A 17239-nucleotide genomic window follows, 5' to 3' on the forward strand; every position below is an offset into this window, starting at 1 on the left:
TCAAACAACAAACTGCTTATGGGTTAATTGTAAACACCTCTATACTATAAATGTAAGCTGAGCCAGCACACACACAGACACACACACAAGCAGGGTAATAGCCATACAGACGACACGGATGCAGATACGTTCAGATAATCGCATGCATACTCACACAATGAAACATTTAGTCGTATCTATGTGCATGTTGGCTCAGCCAGCGCTTGGAACTATGCCCACACAAACAATCTACAAGTGTTTGTTTTTTTCCCGCTGCTTGCCGTGTTTATAAGAAAAAACAACTGCGGCAGCAACAACAACAGCAACAACAACCTTGTTCATTTTCGTTGTAGTTGCTTAGCTTCGTGTCGCTTGATTGCATTTTATTTCTATGGAAATTCACAGGCCACGTAACGCATTTGGATTAGCGACACGTGACCATAACAAAAACCAACTATGCACATAGTCGAATTGAAAGAAAAATATTTGTTTTTGAACAGCAATTGAAACAACTTGAAGACAACTTGAAGATAAGGCCTCTTCTCTTGGTGTGGGACCTTGCGCGTGAATAGTTTTAAAGTTCTATAAACACGCACGTGCCTTACGAGGCGTATGTGTAATGTGTGAATAGGCTTCGTATACGTAACAGCATGTGATGAGGCATTTGCTAAGGGACGTTGCACGTGCCACGGAATACACACACATATGTTATATGCATGCGTGCATGTGTATGTATGTACATATCTATAAAAGCACATTACTGTACACACACATACACACACAGTTGTAATTGTCCAGCTCAGACTGTGAGATCAGCAACAGCTACAGCAATGGCAAGGAATGCAACTTATGCAAGCCATTTCAGCCAGCGCCCATTTTCATTGCGCAGTGGACTTGGACACGTTTGTGACATTTGTTGATCGTGCTGGGCAGTGACTTGTTGCTTTGATTTGGTGTGACCTTTGCCAGAGCTATAAATAGATTGCATGCCTTTGTGAGTGGCGACCGCTGGCATTTAAATTTAATTAAAGTGCTGGAAAATAAAATGAAATAAACAAAATTATATGTACGTACACCTCCTGTATGTATACGTATACGTATACTTATATGGGATACGTATACGTATGTATGAGTGTGTATAAACAAAGTGCTGTGCTGATAATACTCACAAGCAGCTGAAACATTGGCACAACACGTGACCAACAACAAACTGGCATGTGTGTTGCGGCATGAGTGTATTTGTGTGTACATATGCATATATACACAAACACACATGTATTTCCAAACGTCTGTGTGTATGTAAAATGGCTGACACGCTCGCCTCGCGTGAGATATTACGTCATGCGCTATGAATTTTTTTCGTTGGCTGTGACCGCTTTCGACGTGTCTTGATTAAAAAGCTGCTCACGCGTACAGTAAAGAGGGAGCGCATTGTGAAAAGAGAAACAGCGACAGACAGAGAGAGAGAGAGAGAGAGAGAGAGAGAGAGAGAGAGAGAGAGAGAGAGAGAGCGACAAAGAAAAAAAGTGAGTGTAAGGGAGACAGAAATAAGCGCTACTCTGCCACTTCGCTCGTTGTGTTGTTCATGAGCAGCCAACTCAGCGTATGATTATTATTTCGATTAATAATAACACTTATGCACATGTGTATCTATATACATACATACATACATAAGTATATTTATAAATGCGTCGAGTGTTTAAATGTTATAAAAACAAAATGTCAGCCGACTGCGAGAGCTTGCGCTTTGCATGAATGTGTGTCTGTGAGACAATCGCTTTGTTGCCAGGCAATCCTCGCTCCGTCGCAATTCGCCGTCTAACGTGGCCGTCGTTGTTGTCGCCGCCCAATGTAACAGCTGCGAATCGCTTTGGAATTTGTCACGTTCACGTGTTTTATTATGTGCCGCTGCTGCTGCTGCTGCTGTCGTTGAGCGTTGAGACTGTTGTTGTTTTGCTTAATTTGCCTTGGGCTTCTACGTTGTGTTTTCTTTATTTCTTTGTTGTTGTTTGCGTCTGCCTTTCGACTTGAAAGCTGTCAGACAAACATAACAGAAGCAACAACTGCAAAGGCAAAAAGGCACGCAGCGCACGCCCCAATGACCATTGAGCTCCATAACGGTAATCTTTATATGCATACGTGTGGGTGAACGTTTATTATCAATAAAATAATCGAAAACTTTTTTCCTGCCTGAATGTCTGCACTATGTTTGTACATATTTATTTTTAACAATCACTCAGTCAACAATAAGTACTATAGTCGGTATAGTAAATGCTTATTAATAACTCCAATACATACCCATACATGCGCACTTACATATTTATCTGCACATGTGTATGTGTATGCAAGTAATTCACACACAACTAACTATGGTTGTGCTGTTCATTATTCCCATAATAAACATTAACATAATATTTCAGCAGATATGTATATACATAACATACATAAATGCCCATATGCATAACCAGTAAATTTATTACATACATGGAATGCATATTCTTTTGTATTATTCGAATAGGGCTATGAACTGCACTTCTGGGCTATTCCTGGTGCATGCAGCTTGCAAATCGTTCCGCATAGTTATTAGAGAACCTTTTAACATCGTAATTATTCTTATAGTTTATTATTATTAACAGAGGTTGTTATTCTTAACTTTTAGAATTCTATTTACAATGATTTCAGCTTGAAAATTTAGTTCTTAGTAAAAACAAGTAGATGCGAATTTTTAATCTACAGATTTGAACAGCAATTGATTAGTGTAACCTATGCATTTCATATTTGAACGAATATGTTGAGCTCAGACCCACTGTGGCAATCACGTTCGCCGCGCACGAAATGCGATAACATCAACGCACGCTCGCACACACTCAAATAGATCTGAAAGCCAACGCATAGCAGCACACACATATGCACATACAAGCGCATTCACACACAACCAAAGTCAGCCGCAGTACAACATGACTTGACAAAGTGCTTCGCTCAGTGTCAGCGGGGCGGTTTCTCTCTCGTTTCTCTCACGTTTTCTAGCTCTTTTGCCATTTTACTTCTCGCATACCCGAGGCACGTCATCTTCGCTCACGAACTGCTCACAGTATTTGGTCTCGTGTTGTGTATATTTGCACACTTCACTCAAAGTTTAATTTAATTGCCATTCAGTTTGTGACAGAGATGTAACTACGTCGACAAAGTAGTAATATTTCAGTCATATATTTAGTTCGTAAAATACCAGAACGGGTTATATTATTATAATATGTATGGAATTTATTTAAAATTGCAAATACACTCGTTAATTTGTAGATCTGCAAAAGTTATAGTTTGGTAGGGTATTCAGTTTTCGATGCGCGACTTTTGCTTTTACCGCTTGGTTTTAATTTTAGCCCGTTCGCCGCGTATTTTTCATTCATTTCAATTCGACCGTTCGTAGTGAGCAGTTGATTTTAGCAGCGTTTCGGACAGCGCAAGTGCTTTAACACTAAAAAAAGAAGAAAAGAAATACAAAGTTATAGCAACAGCAGCAACAACAAATTATACGCATACATACACAAGTAAATATATGTACATACGTATATGTAAAGTGCTTTGTAGTAAAATATACAAATACACGCAAACGGTGCGCACACAATACGCGGCTGCTGGTAAAATTCCACTGTGAAACGAAGGAAGTTGTGTATTAATAAAATAAATACAAAATAATTCAAAGTACAAAACGTGTATATCGGTACCGTGTGACAAAAAAAAAAAAAAAAAAATCACGTTTTTCGACAATCATTCGCCTTTGGAGCTGTGCGGTGCGGAGCAGGTGGCTGTGTGGCTGTGTGTTCGTGTGTGGCAGAGAGCAAGTCCCGCGACCGAAAACGAGACGTGAGTGCAAAGAAATTTCAAGGTTTCCAACGTAGAAGCATCAGCTGCAGAAAACGCGTGGGCCTCAAGCAACACGGGCGCGGCAGAGCCAGAGGCAGACGCTGGTCTAAGACAATTACATATCCGAGACCAAGGCTTACATTGGTCCAACAAGTGCGGTTAAATTTCCACCTAGCTAAACGTCCAGCAAACTGTCGTCTATCACTAAAAGTTAAGCCGCATATATGTGCACGTATATACATAAGTGTGAGTGTATGTACCTAGTGTGTACATACGTGTGAGCATTTTGTGTATATAAATAAGCCTTATCTCACCCGTTGCTGTCTTTGTTATCGGCTCAGTAACAAAAACAAAAGGCCGTCACTGCTGATAAGGAGAACAGTCATCCCTTAACGGTCGACAGATAATTGACGCCGCATATCAAAAGTCGTTCACTCTTTAAGTGATTCTAAAATAAACCGAGAAGCTAAATCCGAAATGTTATGCTACATGTGAAGCGGGCGAGCGTGTCAAAAGTGTGAAAAGAGTATTGGATAGTCAAGTCTGATACAAGTACAAATTGCAGTAAATATTTACAGTCCTCAGTCAAACTCTAAAAATTGGAATTGTTAGAATATTCAAATAAGTTGCTAAGCAAGTTGGCTGTGCGAACCCACCATACAATTAAACAGAGCAACAATTCGCAATTCGCCGCAATAAATTCGCCGTGGCCGACAACCTGTTTGCTGTCATACGAATTCGTGCGCTCGCTCGCCGGCATTTTATCTTGTCTTTCCTGCATTGACGTAGAGAGCGAATACCCTCCACCATTCCACCACAACAGCAAGTAACGTCGACGCAGCAGGAGCAGCAGCAGCAGCAGCAGAGGATAGCAGCAAACGAATATTTGCCCAGGATCGTCACCTCTAGCAGCAGCCGCCGGAATCACAGCAGCAACAGCAGCATGGAGCCCTATTGGAGCGAGGCAAACGGACATGCAGCACATCCGGTTAAGTATGAGAGGTAGGTATATATACGAAAGGTATTTGCCAGAGCACTCCACCACCACAAGAACAACAACTAGGACAACAGTAAACAATAATAAACAATAAACATACTCACTTTCACCTGCCCGCGCTTAAGTTTATGCATAAATTAAAGTTAGTTTAATTTTAAATCATGTTTAAGCTGTAGGCTAAGTTAGCAGACGGCATTGTAACGGTACACATAGTAACATGTGTGAGTATATGTGTGTGTGCGTCTGTGTGTATGTCTGTCAGTTTGCGATTGGGCGTGGATCGTGAGGCTATTTTTGGCAGTTGAGCAAAATGAAGAAGGAAAAAGAAGCAAAAATTAAGTGAAAAACGAATGAAAACGTGGGCAGGCAGACTCGCGTTCGCTTGACGCCTTTGACTCTATTTTTAAAATGGATTTTAGTTGATGTATTTATTTATGCAAACATTTTGCCAAAACACTGGCAAAATACAACACACACGATTGGGCAAACGTGACGCTGACTTTTGGGGGCCTACCCCTTCTCTCTCTCTCTCCTTTGCAATATGTATTCTGAACTTGAATTCGCGTGGAATTTGTTTTTTGTGTGTGTTTTTTTTTTATTCTGGGCAGTAGTCAAAACAACGTGTGTGCATATAATATATATTATTTATTTTATCTATATATGTTTATGCATATTCATATTATCGTACATATAGCAAGTTTTTATGAATAACTAAGAGCTTGGGCCAACCGGACTGATTGGTTTTTATAAATCGCCCGCTTATATTTCCACTAAATGTCAACGGCCAAAATGCTTTAGGGCTATAAATAGTCCATTGGAGCGCTCATTTCAGTGGCTTTTGTGGGCGTGTTGCCCTCACACAAACAAGCACTCACGCACACTTTGTGTGCATGTGTTTGTGTGTGTTTACTAGTCGGTGTCCTTTTGAAGGTCAGCAACTGTAGTTGATTGTTTTTGTGTTGTTGTCTATTTTTGTGTCCAGTAGAATGACGCCTTTAAGTGATTTTCTATAAATATGCTCCTCTATTAAATGCACCCATTCCAATTGGACATTCGTCAAGCATACAACACTAACACACTCATTCGTAATGAACGATATAATTAATATATTGACAAATCCATTTACCAATAGCTAAGCACAGATGCTGTCTTGCCCATGTTCTCTTATTTAAGATCAATCAATGAGACACTCAAGGCTCACGTGAGCAATAAATGAAGTCAAGACATGACAAGTTAAGGCAATTAGCCAAACTGTTTGGCATTTCGAGGCTTATCTGTGGGCTATACATATACGTTTGTGTGGGCATAGGAATATATTTTTATGTAAATATATAAATGAACTAATTATGTCATGTATCACGAAATTGGAAAGAGAACCTGAACAGAGAAGTAACGAAATTAAAGGAGTTTCCAGTTTTGGCCACCTTATAGCCAGCATTATCATCGTGACGGTTATCGCAATCTTTGTCGGGCTCGATATCATTATCATTATATTGTTTGCCAGTTTATTCAAGTCGTCACTTGGCACTTGAAGTTAACACACGTCTGCGTAGCCGTCATATATTTACAACGTATATAATTTACTCTAGCGATGCTTTAATCAACAAACAACAACTCAACTAGCACAATCATGTCATCCATAAAAGAGATAAACAAGCACGCGATAAAAGCGAATTTCTGGTGACGCACATTGTTGTATTTACTTAGCGGATAACTGTGTATGTCCGGTCATATATAGTATATATATGTATGTATATGTATATGTAATATTCCTGAACAAGGAGTGTGGGTTGTGCAGAAATATGTGAGATCTCGGGTTTGTTGCACGACGAGGCAGCTGCTCCACAACCAAACTCAAATATGCAGCTGTCTCTCGTTGTTTTCGATTTCGGGATCTTTGAGACGACGTGACCCCAGCCACTCCCAGTGATAAGCGACAAGTGATTAGTGATTAGTGATTAGTGATTAGTGTTTCGTGATTTATGATTTGTGATTTGTGATCTGCATTTCAGTGGCTATCGATAAGAGACTGCATCGAGACAAATCTAAGAAAGTGTGTTTGTTTGCTGGTCACGTTTGTGTTACATGATGAAATCCTGTCAGCTGTTGCAAGTTCGTCATGTAGATTAAGCAACGCACAAATGTTCAGCAAGACAACACGTCAAAGCTAGCCGCAAATAATCGAGTTTATATACACCAATATATATATATATATATATATATATATATATATATATATATATATATATATAGATATATATACATGTATATGTATGCACATACACTTTAGTGATCTATTTCAAATATATCAATATAGCGAAGTAAAACAACAACAAACGCATGCTTGTGCTCTATAAATAACAAATAAAATTTCACATACGCACGCTCACTCACACACATACATACACAAACATACATTAATGAGTATGGGCAAAATTTTCAAATTGGAATAGCGGCGCTCACTGATTCCAATTTCGAATTGGATTCCAAACGCCATTCGGAATCGCTTCGGCTTATCGTCAGCGTTCGGCCATTGCCATCCCCGACACAGGCACGTACACACGATCATTTCCATGCAGTTCTTTTCATGCAAACACACCCATACACACGGACACACACATACGCAGACAGAGGCACTTGCATATACATTCATATGCGTTCCACATATACGTTCCACACTGCATGTTTATATTTGAGCTCGCGAGATTCCTCGTGCCGTTTGACAAACGTGCCGCAAATATTGAGAAATTCACAAAACAATCATAATAAGTCTGTGTGAGTGTGTGTGCCTGTGTCTGTATCTGTGTGTAAATGTATCTTTTGGTTTTCCGCGCTGTGATTAATGCACTCTGCATTGACTGTGGCCTGCGGCGGGGCAGGTGAGTCAGCGGCGACACATGAGTTGGGCCCGCATTGCATTTGATTGCCTCTAAATGATTCAAATGGATATATTTATATGTCTTTTGACCTAGTTATCAAAAGTATTTGATGCGTGAGTGTGTGTGGATGTGTGATATTTGTGTGCCCTAACAAATAATACGTGTGCGTGTCTCGATATGTGCATATGCACATATATCTGTGTTTATGTTGGTCTAATTTCAAAATATTATGCTTAAATCTATTTACTTTAGAAAAATGTGGAAACTTAACTCAACAATGCTACTTGAAAGCTTATTTAAAAAGAAAGAACTATTATTCGAAGTTATTGTTTGATCCGAATACTTTGTATACTCTTTAACAGACTTATATTGTTTTATAGGAATCTCTAAAACATCGAATCTTTAGGTACTCATTTTAATGATTAGCACATATTCGTGGTCTGGTGTTTATATCAAATAGAAAAATGTCGAGGTTTTTAGTATAAATTATTATTATTGAAATATCGAATATTAAAGCATACACGATGTTAATTGAAAGAATATTTCAAAGGAAATAAAAGATTATCGTATATTTTTGCAAGATAGTTCCTAATTATGACTTACATTCAAAACAATCCAATAATATTATACTGTAATATCTAATTCCTTTGAAATTTACTTATAAGCAAAATTTTTGAATATGCTCTAAAATTCGATATTTCAAGAATAGCTATAAAACAATATTTATTTTTTAGGAATTCGTATAGAATAATATTTATCTTATAGGAACTTTTGATATATAGAATCTTTAGACATACCAAGTGACATTCTCTGGAATAGTTGGCTTTTAGCGGTTTATTTTTGTATGGATCAAGCAATGTTCATTTCCGCTGCATCGTCATTTTGCCAACGCTACAACTACATATAGACATATTTATATTTATGCATATTGATATGTGTAGATATATGTGTATGTGTGTGTGGGGGCGTAACATGTGGCGTATAAGCAATGCAGCTGTGTGACTCGTAGAGCACTCAGCGTCTGTGCTCAATTGAGCTAGTTGCTTTGTAAATTATTGTTGTTTATGTTTATTGAATTGCAGAAGCACGCCAGCATAATGTTTACTGAGCATGAAGAATCGGAACAAAAATAGACGACTTGAGGCAGTTGTGTTTCACATTCGTGTCTGCTGCTGCTGTTGCTATGCGCTGCTCTCGACACGTGGACACGTTTTGCTGTGTTGCAGTTTGCTTAGTTTTTTTCTTCTTTTTTGTTGAATAAGCAATTGGCACTCGGCACTTGGCACTGGGCTCTCCATTGAGCGAGTGCTTTGGTCATTATATCACGTGTACAGTCAGCCATGGCTATATCTATACGTAATGCTAATTAAAAAGTTTCAACGGGGCAACTGCAACCGGTTTGCGTGCGATTTCCAGTTTTCTCAAGCATATCAAATCAATCTCACGTGATCGCAGCTAAAGTCAACAACAAGTCAACTAGACTTTATGGCAAAAATAAAAACTAATAAAACGAAAAAATCCAGCTCTTGTATGCGGTTCTAATAATACTTTGGCAATTGCTAAATTGCTCTTGCTTGCGACTGTTGCCCGGCGGCTGCCCTGCACGAGCGTTTGTTTATATGGTCTATTTATCTTATCAGCCACGTCGCTGACTGCTGCAGGTGCAGTCAAGGTTATGGCGGGCCAACGATCGGCCTGAAGCTAGTCTCCATGTCGTGCAGGTTCTCAGTGCGAACAACTTTTGTTTTTCATCATTATTTTTGTGTGTTTTCTGACGCTAATTTACCAAGGCAAAGAAATTAATTTATTATATTTATATTTGAGTTTACTTGTTGTTGTTTTCCCCCTACGAAGCGCGTCATCGTCTCTAGTGTTTTTCACTTTTTTATTTTATTTGAATTGCCTTTATTTGTGGCATTTCACAATTGGCGGCAGACAGCAAGACAACTGAAGTGAGGAAATATGAAAATTCTCTAATGTGAAGCGAAGGTCTCCCTCATTTGACACACATTCCGTATCGGAAACGCTTGACATTGAGTTCTTGGGTCGCGTTTACATAATTGTTTATACAGTTATTGATAGAAATTGACAGGAATTAGCTCAGACTTGTTTATATGACGAAAAATTTTCCACTTAGTCAGTTAATGAATCATCTGCTGAGATGAAAACATTCACACATTATTTAATCTGTGATGTTGATCACAAGAGTATATATATTTAGTATGTATATATGTATATATAGCTGTTATATTTCCGAGTAGCCGCACTATCTTTGTTGTTTATTTACAAAACTAACTTACTACATATATGGGCAATCTATTGAGTGGTGCTTGGGTAGCTTCGAAGCGTAAATACATAACGTAAAATGCTATCTGAAAGTCAGAAAGTCATGTGAATCAATAGTGAACATTCGTGAATATGTACATGAATGTGCACCTGTTTAAAGCGCTTTCATATCACGTGTAGCTGTAAAGATATCTTATCTATGGACGCAAATAACAACTGGCAACCGTAAAGCTAGCCATCAATGGAATATAATTCCATTATTTTTAGGTTAACGCACGATATCGCGAAAACATCTTTTGAGGGCGTGCGTGTGCAAAACATTCTAATTAGAGCATACAGGTGATTCACAATGAAATTAATTTATCACGATACTCATAATGAACTGAAGGAAGTTTGGAACCATTTAGCATTCAATTCCCTCACTCACACCTGCCTGTTTACCTGTAAGAGTATTCGGGCTTCTGCGCCTTTCAATTTCAGCCAATGCGTTTTCTGAAGCATGCGTCCCGTGTCCGTTCATGCTGTTGGCAAACAACGTGTGGCTGATCAACAGTTGGCGTCATTTGGCTTGCGAGCTACCTGTCGCTTAGACGAATTTCTGATTGCACTTCTGCAGGCTTCTGGGTTGATGGCTGGCTGGCTGGCTGGCTCATCTCTAAAATTAAACGAGCGCCGTTGCTTGCCAATTACTTAATAGCTGAAAAGTGCGACGACGATGTTTTTGGCCCAATGGCCCCCAGGTTCGAAAACGCCAACGCGAACCGTTGCCAGTTGGGGCGGCTTCAATGGGGGCGTGTACGTCGGGATCAATGTTCACTGTTCAATGTTCAGGGCATCGCGTCGTTATTTCATGAATCAAGCGAGTGATTTGGCAATGACGCCGTCCAACAGGTCCAAGGGTCGCCGATTGTTACTTGAGAATGCAGCGAGAAATACCAACACGCCCTGCACACGGGCCGGCGTGCCGAGTGGGCGGCTTCCCTTCAGCCGGGCGAGCTGGCTGACCCTTTTGCTAAGTGTATGCAAACACATTGAGAGTGCTGAAAGCCTTTAATTGAACCCTGAGCGCGCATTACTCATACGTCACGTGCGCCAGGCTGTGTGCGTGACATTTACAGCGTTGTCCAGCTTGCATAGTTGATCCAGGGCGTTGTCAGAGTGTCCGAACTGTTCTCCTAAGTTAAGTAGTCGCCGATGTCTCAATTTCAAGATTTCACAAGCGTTTACTGCGCGGGGGATAAACAAACTAGATTGAAGCGCCGTACTCTGGCAAAAACTGGTATTCCGTGCGTCTGTATGCAAGCATATACACACACACACACACGTCATGCATGTGTGTGTGTTTAAATATTGTTTACATATTCGACGAATCGTTGCGTGTTGCTGCTTATCGCAATCGTCGCAACTCTTCTAGTGTTTTCTGGTTCGGTTTATTTCGTGTATGGTTGTATGGCCCAGCCGTAGATATGGTTTATAGCTACTTGTATCGCCCGCTTGTAATCGGTAGTTTGCTTAGCCAATTTGACATTTCATATGAACTTAATCTTGGTTAACATCAAAGACAAAAATAGAAATTAATTACCTAAAAAACAATAACTAGTTTATATGTGAAGTATCCGGACTTTTCTTCTTTTATGCATAGCAAAATATAATAAAACAATATATTCTATCGCTTTTCTGTGCCACCCATTGATATATTTTTGGTAAATTTAGATAATACATCTAGAGTATTTATATTCGGAATATATGATTTTCATTTGTTTGTTTGTTTGATTCTGTTTTGTATTTTTTTTCCTTTTGCTTTTATGTTTCCTATAGCTTTGTTTGTTTGGGTCACAATTGGCGCTCGTTGTTAATATTGAAATGCTTGAAATTTTTCTTTCTTTTGATTCCGTTCATTTATTTACTTTTTGCCGCACTTGGCAACTGCTTTTATTATTTTTATACTCATTTGTATTTTAAAGAGAATTTTTCCGCAGTGCCATCTAATTTGAATACAATGAAATTTTTTATTCAATTTTGTTGAATGTTAAGTATTTTCTTTTTGTTTTTAATTTCTGACACATGCGATTAAAACGTGTAGACACTGTATTTAGATTAACAGCAGAGATTAAGACAAATACACAAATTCTATGTTTAGTAAAGCTAGCTGAATTATTTAAGAGATCATATAGGGATTATTTAAGAGGCTCAACTACTACGAACATAGCTCACGAAAGATCCTGCCAGAAAGTGTTGAAAAAAGTTTTAAGTTTTGCATTAGTGTAAGTATTGCAGTGTTTCTGTGTGTGCGTGTGTGCGTGCCGAATTGAACATATAGCTGGGTATGTTTTAATGCATATACATATACATAGAATGCTAACTGTATTTTAAAGCACTTTTATCCTCTTTTACTACAACACACAACAACACAAATCGCCTCGTCTGATTTTAGCCAAGCGACTACTTGGGGTGCAGAATCGGGGACTCTCGGATTAGCTGCTGGTTGACTACCAACTGTGGAACGTAATAAGACAAAATGAGATATTGAGATATCTGTAAGAGAGGGAGAGTATGAGAGACATAGAGGGAGAGGGACGACGCGCGACAGACTGAGAGTATTCACATTTCGATTAATAAACAAATTCTCCTTATTTCTTTCAAATTACAGCCTTAGTTTATTGTTTAGTTTTACTTCATTTTGAAACGAATAAAGAATTGACCACAACAATAAAATGAACCACACATAATTTAACTACATAATAATATTTAGCCTAATTAGTCTTACGCTCTATATTCCTAAGTCAGTTTAAGTTATGCGCCTAATAAATGCATTACTAAAACAATGAAAACGAATGCTTAAAAAAAAAAAAAAAAAAAAAAACAAACAAAAAAAACAAAAAAACAAAAATTTGACAAACTTTTGAATAAGATTTGGACTTATTTGTGTTTCTTATCCTTCCCACTTCTTTTTGCATATGATACAAAACGCATACGAATTATAGCGAAGCAGCAGTCTCCAGTTTTCCTTATTGCACAGAATCTAGCTTAAATTTTTCAACATCAGCAACAGCATACAGCGAGGACGATGCTGAATATGCCACCGGACGCCGTAACAAAACATCGAGGGTAAATATTACAATTTCAGAGCGACTAATCGCGACACTAATCAAATTCGAAAACAAGATCAAAGGATCAAAAGATAAAGCGCCCGAGTAACAAGTTCATTGCTCGTACTCATTATGTAACTGATTACTGGTGACCGATGACCGATGACTGATGATTGGTTGGTAATGGTTGGTTGGCAATGGCCGCGATGTCGATGTCGATGACAACGCCCACAACTCACACGCCTACAACTCACACTGAACGCACACGCACATCATCCCGAGAAGTTGGCCGCCGCTTTTGACCTTTTTTTATTGTACTCAAGCGTTTAAAGAAAATAAAAATTACAAAACCATTTCCAAATTAGTGAATTTGATGAAAATAAAAACCAAAAAAAAAAAAAGAAGAAAAATTAAAATATAAAGAAAGACTCATTATTTAGCATAATGGTCCAGAAACTCAATGATCTTTTACTCACTAGTCGCTTAGGCACTCGTCGAGCTGCTTCTAATTGTTCTCCAATTTGTCTGCCCCAACAGCAAGATCCTCTGTCGCATCGGATCATTGAGAAGCGTCGCCGCGACCGCATGAACTCCTGCCTGGCCGACCTGTCGCGCCTCATACCGCCACAGTATCAACGCAAGGGGCGTGGCCGCATCGAGAAGACCGAGATCATCGAGATGGCCATCCGGCATCTGAAGCACCTGCAGAGCGAGATCCTGCAAAAGGAGAGCGAGTACCGCAGCGGCTACATGGACTGCATGAAGGAGGCGGCCAAGTTCCTCTACGATAGTCAAATGCAGGACTTTTGCTATCGCCTGTTGGCCCGCCTGCAGGAGCACATCGACGAGGTGTTCAAAGGTACACGAATCCGTTTCTCTCGGCCTTAACTGTATGTTAATTGATCTCTCTCTTTGCCAGCCGACTGCTACAAGTCCAGCCGGAGCTGCCATATGCCGGACAATGTGAGCGCCTCCAGCGGCAGCCCCCATCAGGCCTACCATCCGCCGCTGTGCCATCTGCGCGATATGCTGGGCGCCTCGGATGTGGAGCACAGCAACGATCACAATGATGTCAAGGATCTAAGCTTTCGCAATCATCTCAACCAGCTGCATCGCAGTCAGCAGGCGACCGCGGCGGCCGCTGCTGCTGCCGCGGCGACCAATGCCAGCACATCGTCGAGCGCCAGCATGGAGGGGCCGAGCGGGGCCAAGCTGGCTGCGGGCAATGGCAGTGTCAATGGCGTCGCTGCCGATAATATACCCACCAACTCAACGGGCTCCAATACTGCCAGCAGCAATGCGGCCAGCTCGACGACGTCGACGTCCACGTGCCACACGCTGACCAAGATGCCGGTGGGGGCGGCAGCGATTGCTGCGCACCAGCAGCCGCATCAGGCGGCGGTGATTACGTCGACGGCCCCTCACCATCACACGGACAGCAGCCAGCAGGACTTTGAGTCTTCGCACGAGCCGATGCTGCACACGGACACCTCGAACATGCACTCGCCGCCGCCGCGGGATGCACTGCTGCAGCAACACGCGCACCTCGGCCACAATCATCATACCACGGACAGCCAGTTGTCCGCGAGGATGCGCAACTACTCGGAGTCGTCGCACGAAATTGAGCACAACAACAACTACAAGTATAAGAACCACATCAAGGAGCGCTTCGTGCACGAGCTGCACGACGAGGAGACGAGCAGCGAGCACGCGCCGCACCTGCAGAACGAGCATTCGCATTTGCATGCGCTGTCGGAACACTCCAAGGATGGCACTGAGCCGGAGATAGCGCCCATCATGGCCAAGAAGCGAAAACTGGCCGAGGCAGCGGCAGCCGCAGCAGCCGGCTGCAATGGGGATCTGCCGCTGGACGCGCACAGTGAGGCGAGCAGCATCAATCCGGCACGCCCCATGGGCCTGGGGCGTGACGACAAGCCCTCCTTCAGCTTCAGTGATATCAAGGACATCAAGTCGGAGCTGCACAATACCAATTCCAATTCTAGTCCGCTGCTGGCCAAGCTCAGCGCTGCTGCTGGCGCCCAGTTGAGCACGCCGAGCAGTACAACGGCGCCGCTGCCGTCCCGGCACTCGTTCACTGTGCCCATCTTCGCGCTGCACGGCCAGGGCAACTACTACGTGCCACTCAATGTGGACTACAATGCGCTGGTGCCGTACCTCAATGGCGTCGATCTGCTCGAGAAGAGCTACACCAGCATGCCCGTGGTGCATCCCATCAACATCAGTGTCAACTTTATGCCCAGCTCATCGTCGTCATCGCTGCTGGCGGCGGCAGCGGCCGCTGCTGCTGCTGCAGCCGTTGCTGCTGGCAAGCAACAGGGCGTGGCTGCCGCAGGCACGGGACCGCTCAGCGCCAGCTCGGCTGCGGCTGCGGCGGCTGTGGCCAAGGCCAAGCTGGAGCAGGCCATGAGCAACAGCTGGTAAGCAGCGGCGATGGAAGAGAACAAGTCTACCTCACTACATCTGTGAATAATCATCAAATGATTGATTCCTAATTTTGTGCGAAATTCAAGCTGTTGGGAGTCGACTTGGAAACAACAGTATAAACACACACCCACACACATACACACACACACATATATATATATATATATATATATATATATATATATATATATAATTATATATATATATATATATATATATATATATATATATATATATATATATATATATAATTATTTTTCTGTACATATAAGACGATGCAACTCGAGGACATTGGGCAGCCCAGTTGGAAACTGGGCGCTGTTGATTGATCCCATGAGCATAGTCCACATTCAAGTGCTGCTGTTGTCAGCCAACTGAATGCGAATTGAAAAGATCTGTAAAGAACTCTGTAAAGGTCTAAGAGAAATATACACACACACACAGACAGATATGGACATCAATTGAGATGCGCCTGTCTGATGCCAAGAACCAGCCCACGTTAAGAAAATCTAATAGATTCAAACTATAATTAATTGTGAATTAAATGTATTTTTAGATGTGTAACACTTTTTGCAACTATAATAAGCGTTGTGGTTTCAACTCGGGCTCCAAGTGCGTTTTTTAAATAAATAAATATTCGTAAAGCACTAGTCAAATCAACATTTAAGCAACAAAACAAAAAACAATGAAAATAAAAAAAAAAAATTGATGTGTACATATTGATATCTTCTTAAAAATTATATACAAGTTCTTTTAAGTTTGATGAGCTAGCCTAAATGTATTTAAGTGTTTTGTTTTTTTTTCCAAAACTCTTGGACGATGCTAGAAAAGCAGTTAAATTTTGTTAAAGTTTATACCAAATTTCATTTTCGAAATGGGGTTTATTTCGATGAATGTAAATTTCTGATTCATCGCTGTTGTCGTCATTAGTTTTAGTAAAATCTATGTTTCTAAGTTGTGACATGTTAAATGACCTTCAAATTCTAACATCTATAAATACAAAAAAAAAAAAAAAAAAAAAATATATATATATATATATATATATATATATATATATATATATAAAATCAAAACAAATTGAAATCAAATTATTTTCGAAAAATGTTTGCTGCTTATAAACTTAAAGTTTATGCACAATATATATTCATGTGTTAGGGATTTTAATAATATGATTATTACGTTTACTACAGTACAATTAATATAATATAACTACGTTACCGTTTAATATATTTTATATATGTATCTATGTAATAAAGTTCAAACAATTTATATCTTTTCCGGCCTTTTGCTTTACACTGAACAAGTCATTTGTTTAAGAAAAAAACTAATATATGCATATAATGGAAACTAGAGTTTTGGGACTGACATTATTCTGAACTGACCTTGTAGATAAAGCCCGTTCTTAGGTTGTCCACTTTACAGAACAAGAATATTTTTAATCAGATAAAGGAATCAGATCTGTAAACATATGAAGATATAGTTTTAATAATTTATTGTTCAGCTTATTAGTCACTATGGATTGGGTTTCAATTATATTATATTACGTTTCAAAATACACTGGTCATCAAGAGCAGAAATCTTAGTCACACATATTCGATAAGTATTTACATTTTGCCTCAGCTTTATACAAGTGCTACAGCCAGAATCGTTTAGTTTATTTAAAATCGTTGAAAGCAGTTGAGCTGTATTTCCTAATGGGAAGG

At 40.2% G+C, this 17239-nt stretch overlaps 1 protein-coding gene across 4 annotated transcripts; it reads left to right on the top strand.

Annotated features, from left to right (window-relative positions):
• Positions 1-3376: 3376 nt before the first annotated feature.
• On the top strand, positions 3377-16807 carry cwo (transcription factor cwo). Of its 4 annotated transcripts, XM_018011708.2 has the most exons (4): positions 3378-4842; positions 12987-13110; positions 13629-13950; positions 14011-16807. In XM_018011708.2, exons 1-4 carry the CDS (start codon positions 4784-4786, stop codon positions 15531-15533), a joined length of 2028 nt encoding a protein of 675 aa, XP_017867197.1. In that variant the 5' UTR covers positions 3378-4783; the 3' UTR covers positions 15534-16807. The 4 variants fall into 4 exon arrangements, with proteins under 4 accessions (XP_017867206.1, XP_017867197.1, XP_089322269.1 ...); XM_018011717.2 differs by lacking the exon at positions 12987-13110 and having other exon boundaries at positions 3377-4842; XM_089466143.1 differs by having other exon boundaries at positions 12437-13950.
• The last annotated feature ends 432 nt before the right edge of the window (positions 16808-17239 follow it).

This window comes from Drosophila arizonae, chromosome 2 (assembly GCF_054131065.1).
Source record: "Drosophila arizonae isolate 15081-1271.41 chromosome 2, UAZ_ARI_1.0, whole genome shotgun sequence".
NCBI lineage: Eukaryota > Metazoa > Arthropoda > Insecta > Diptera > Drosophilidae > Drosophila > Drosophila arizonae.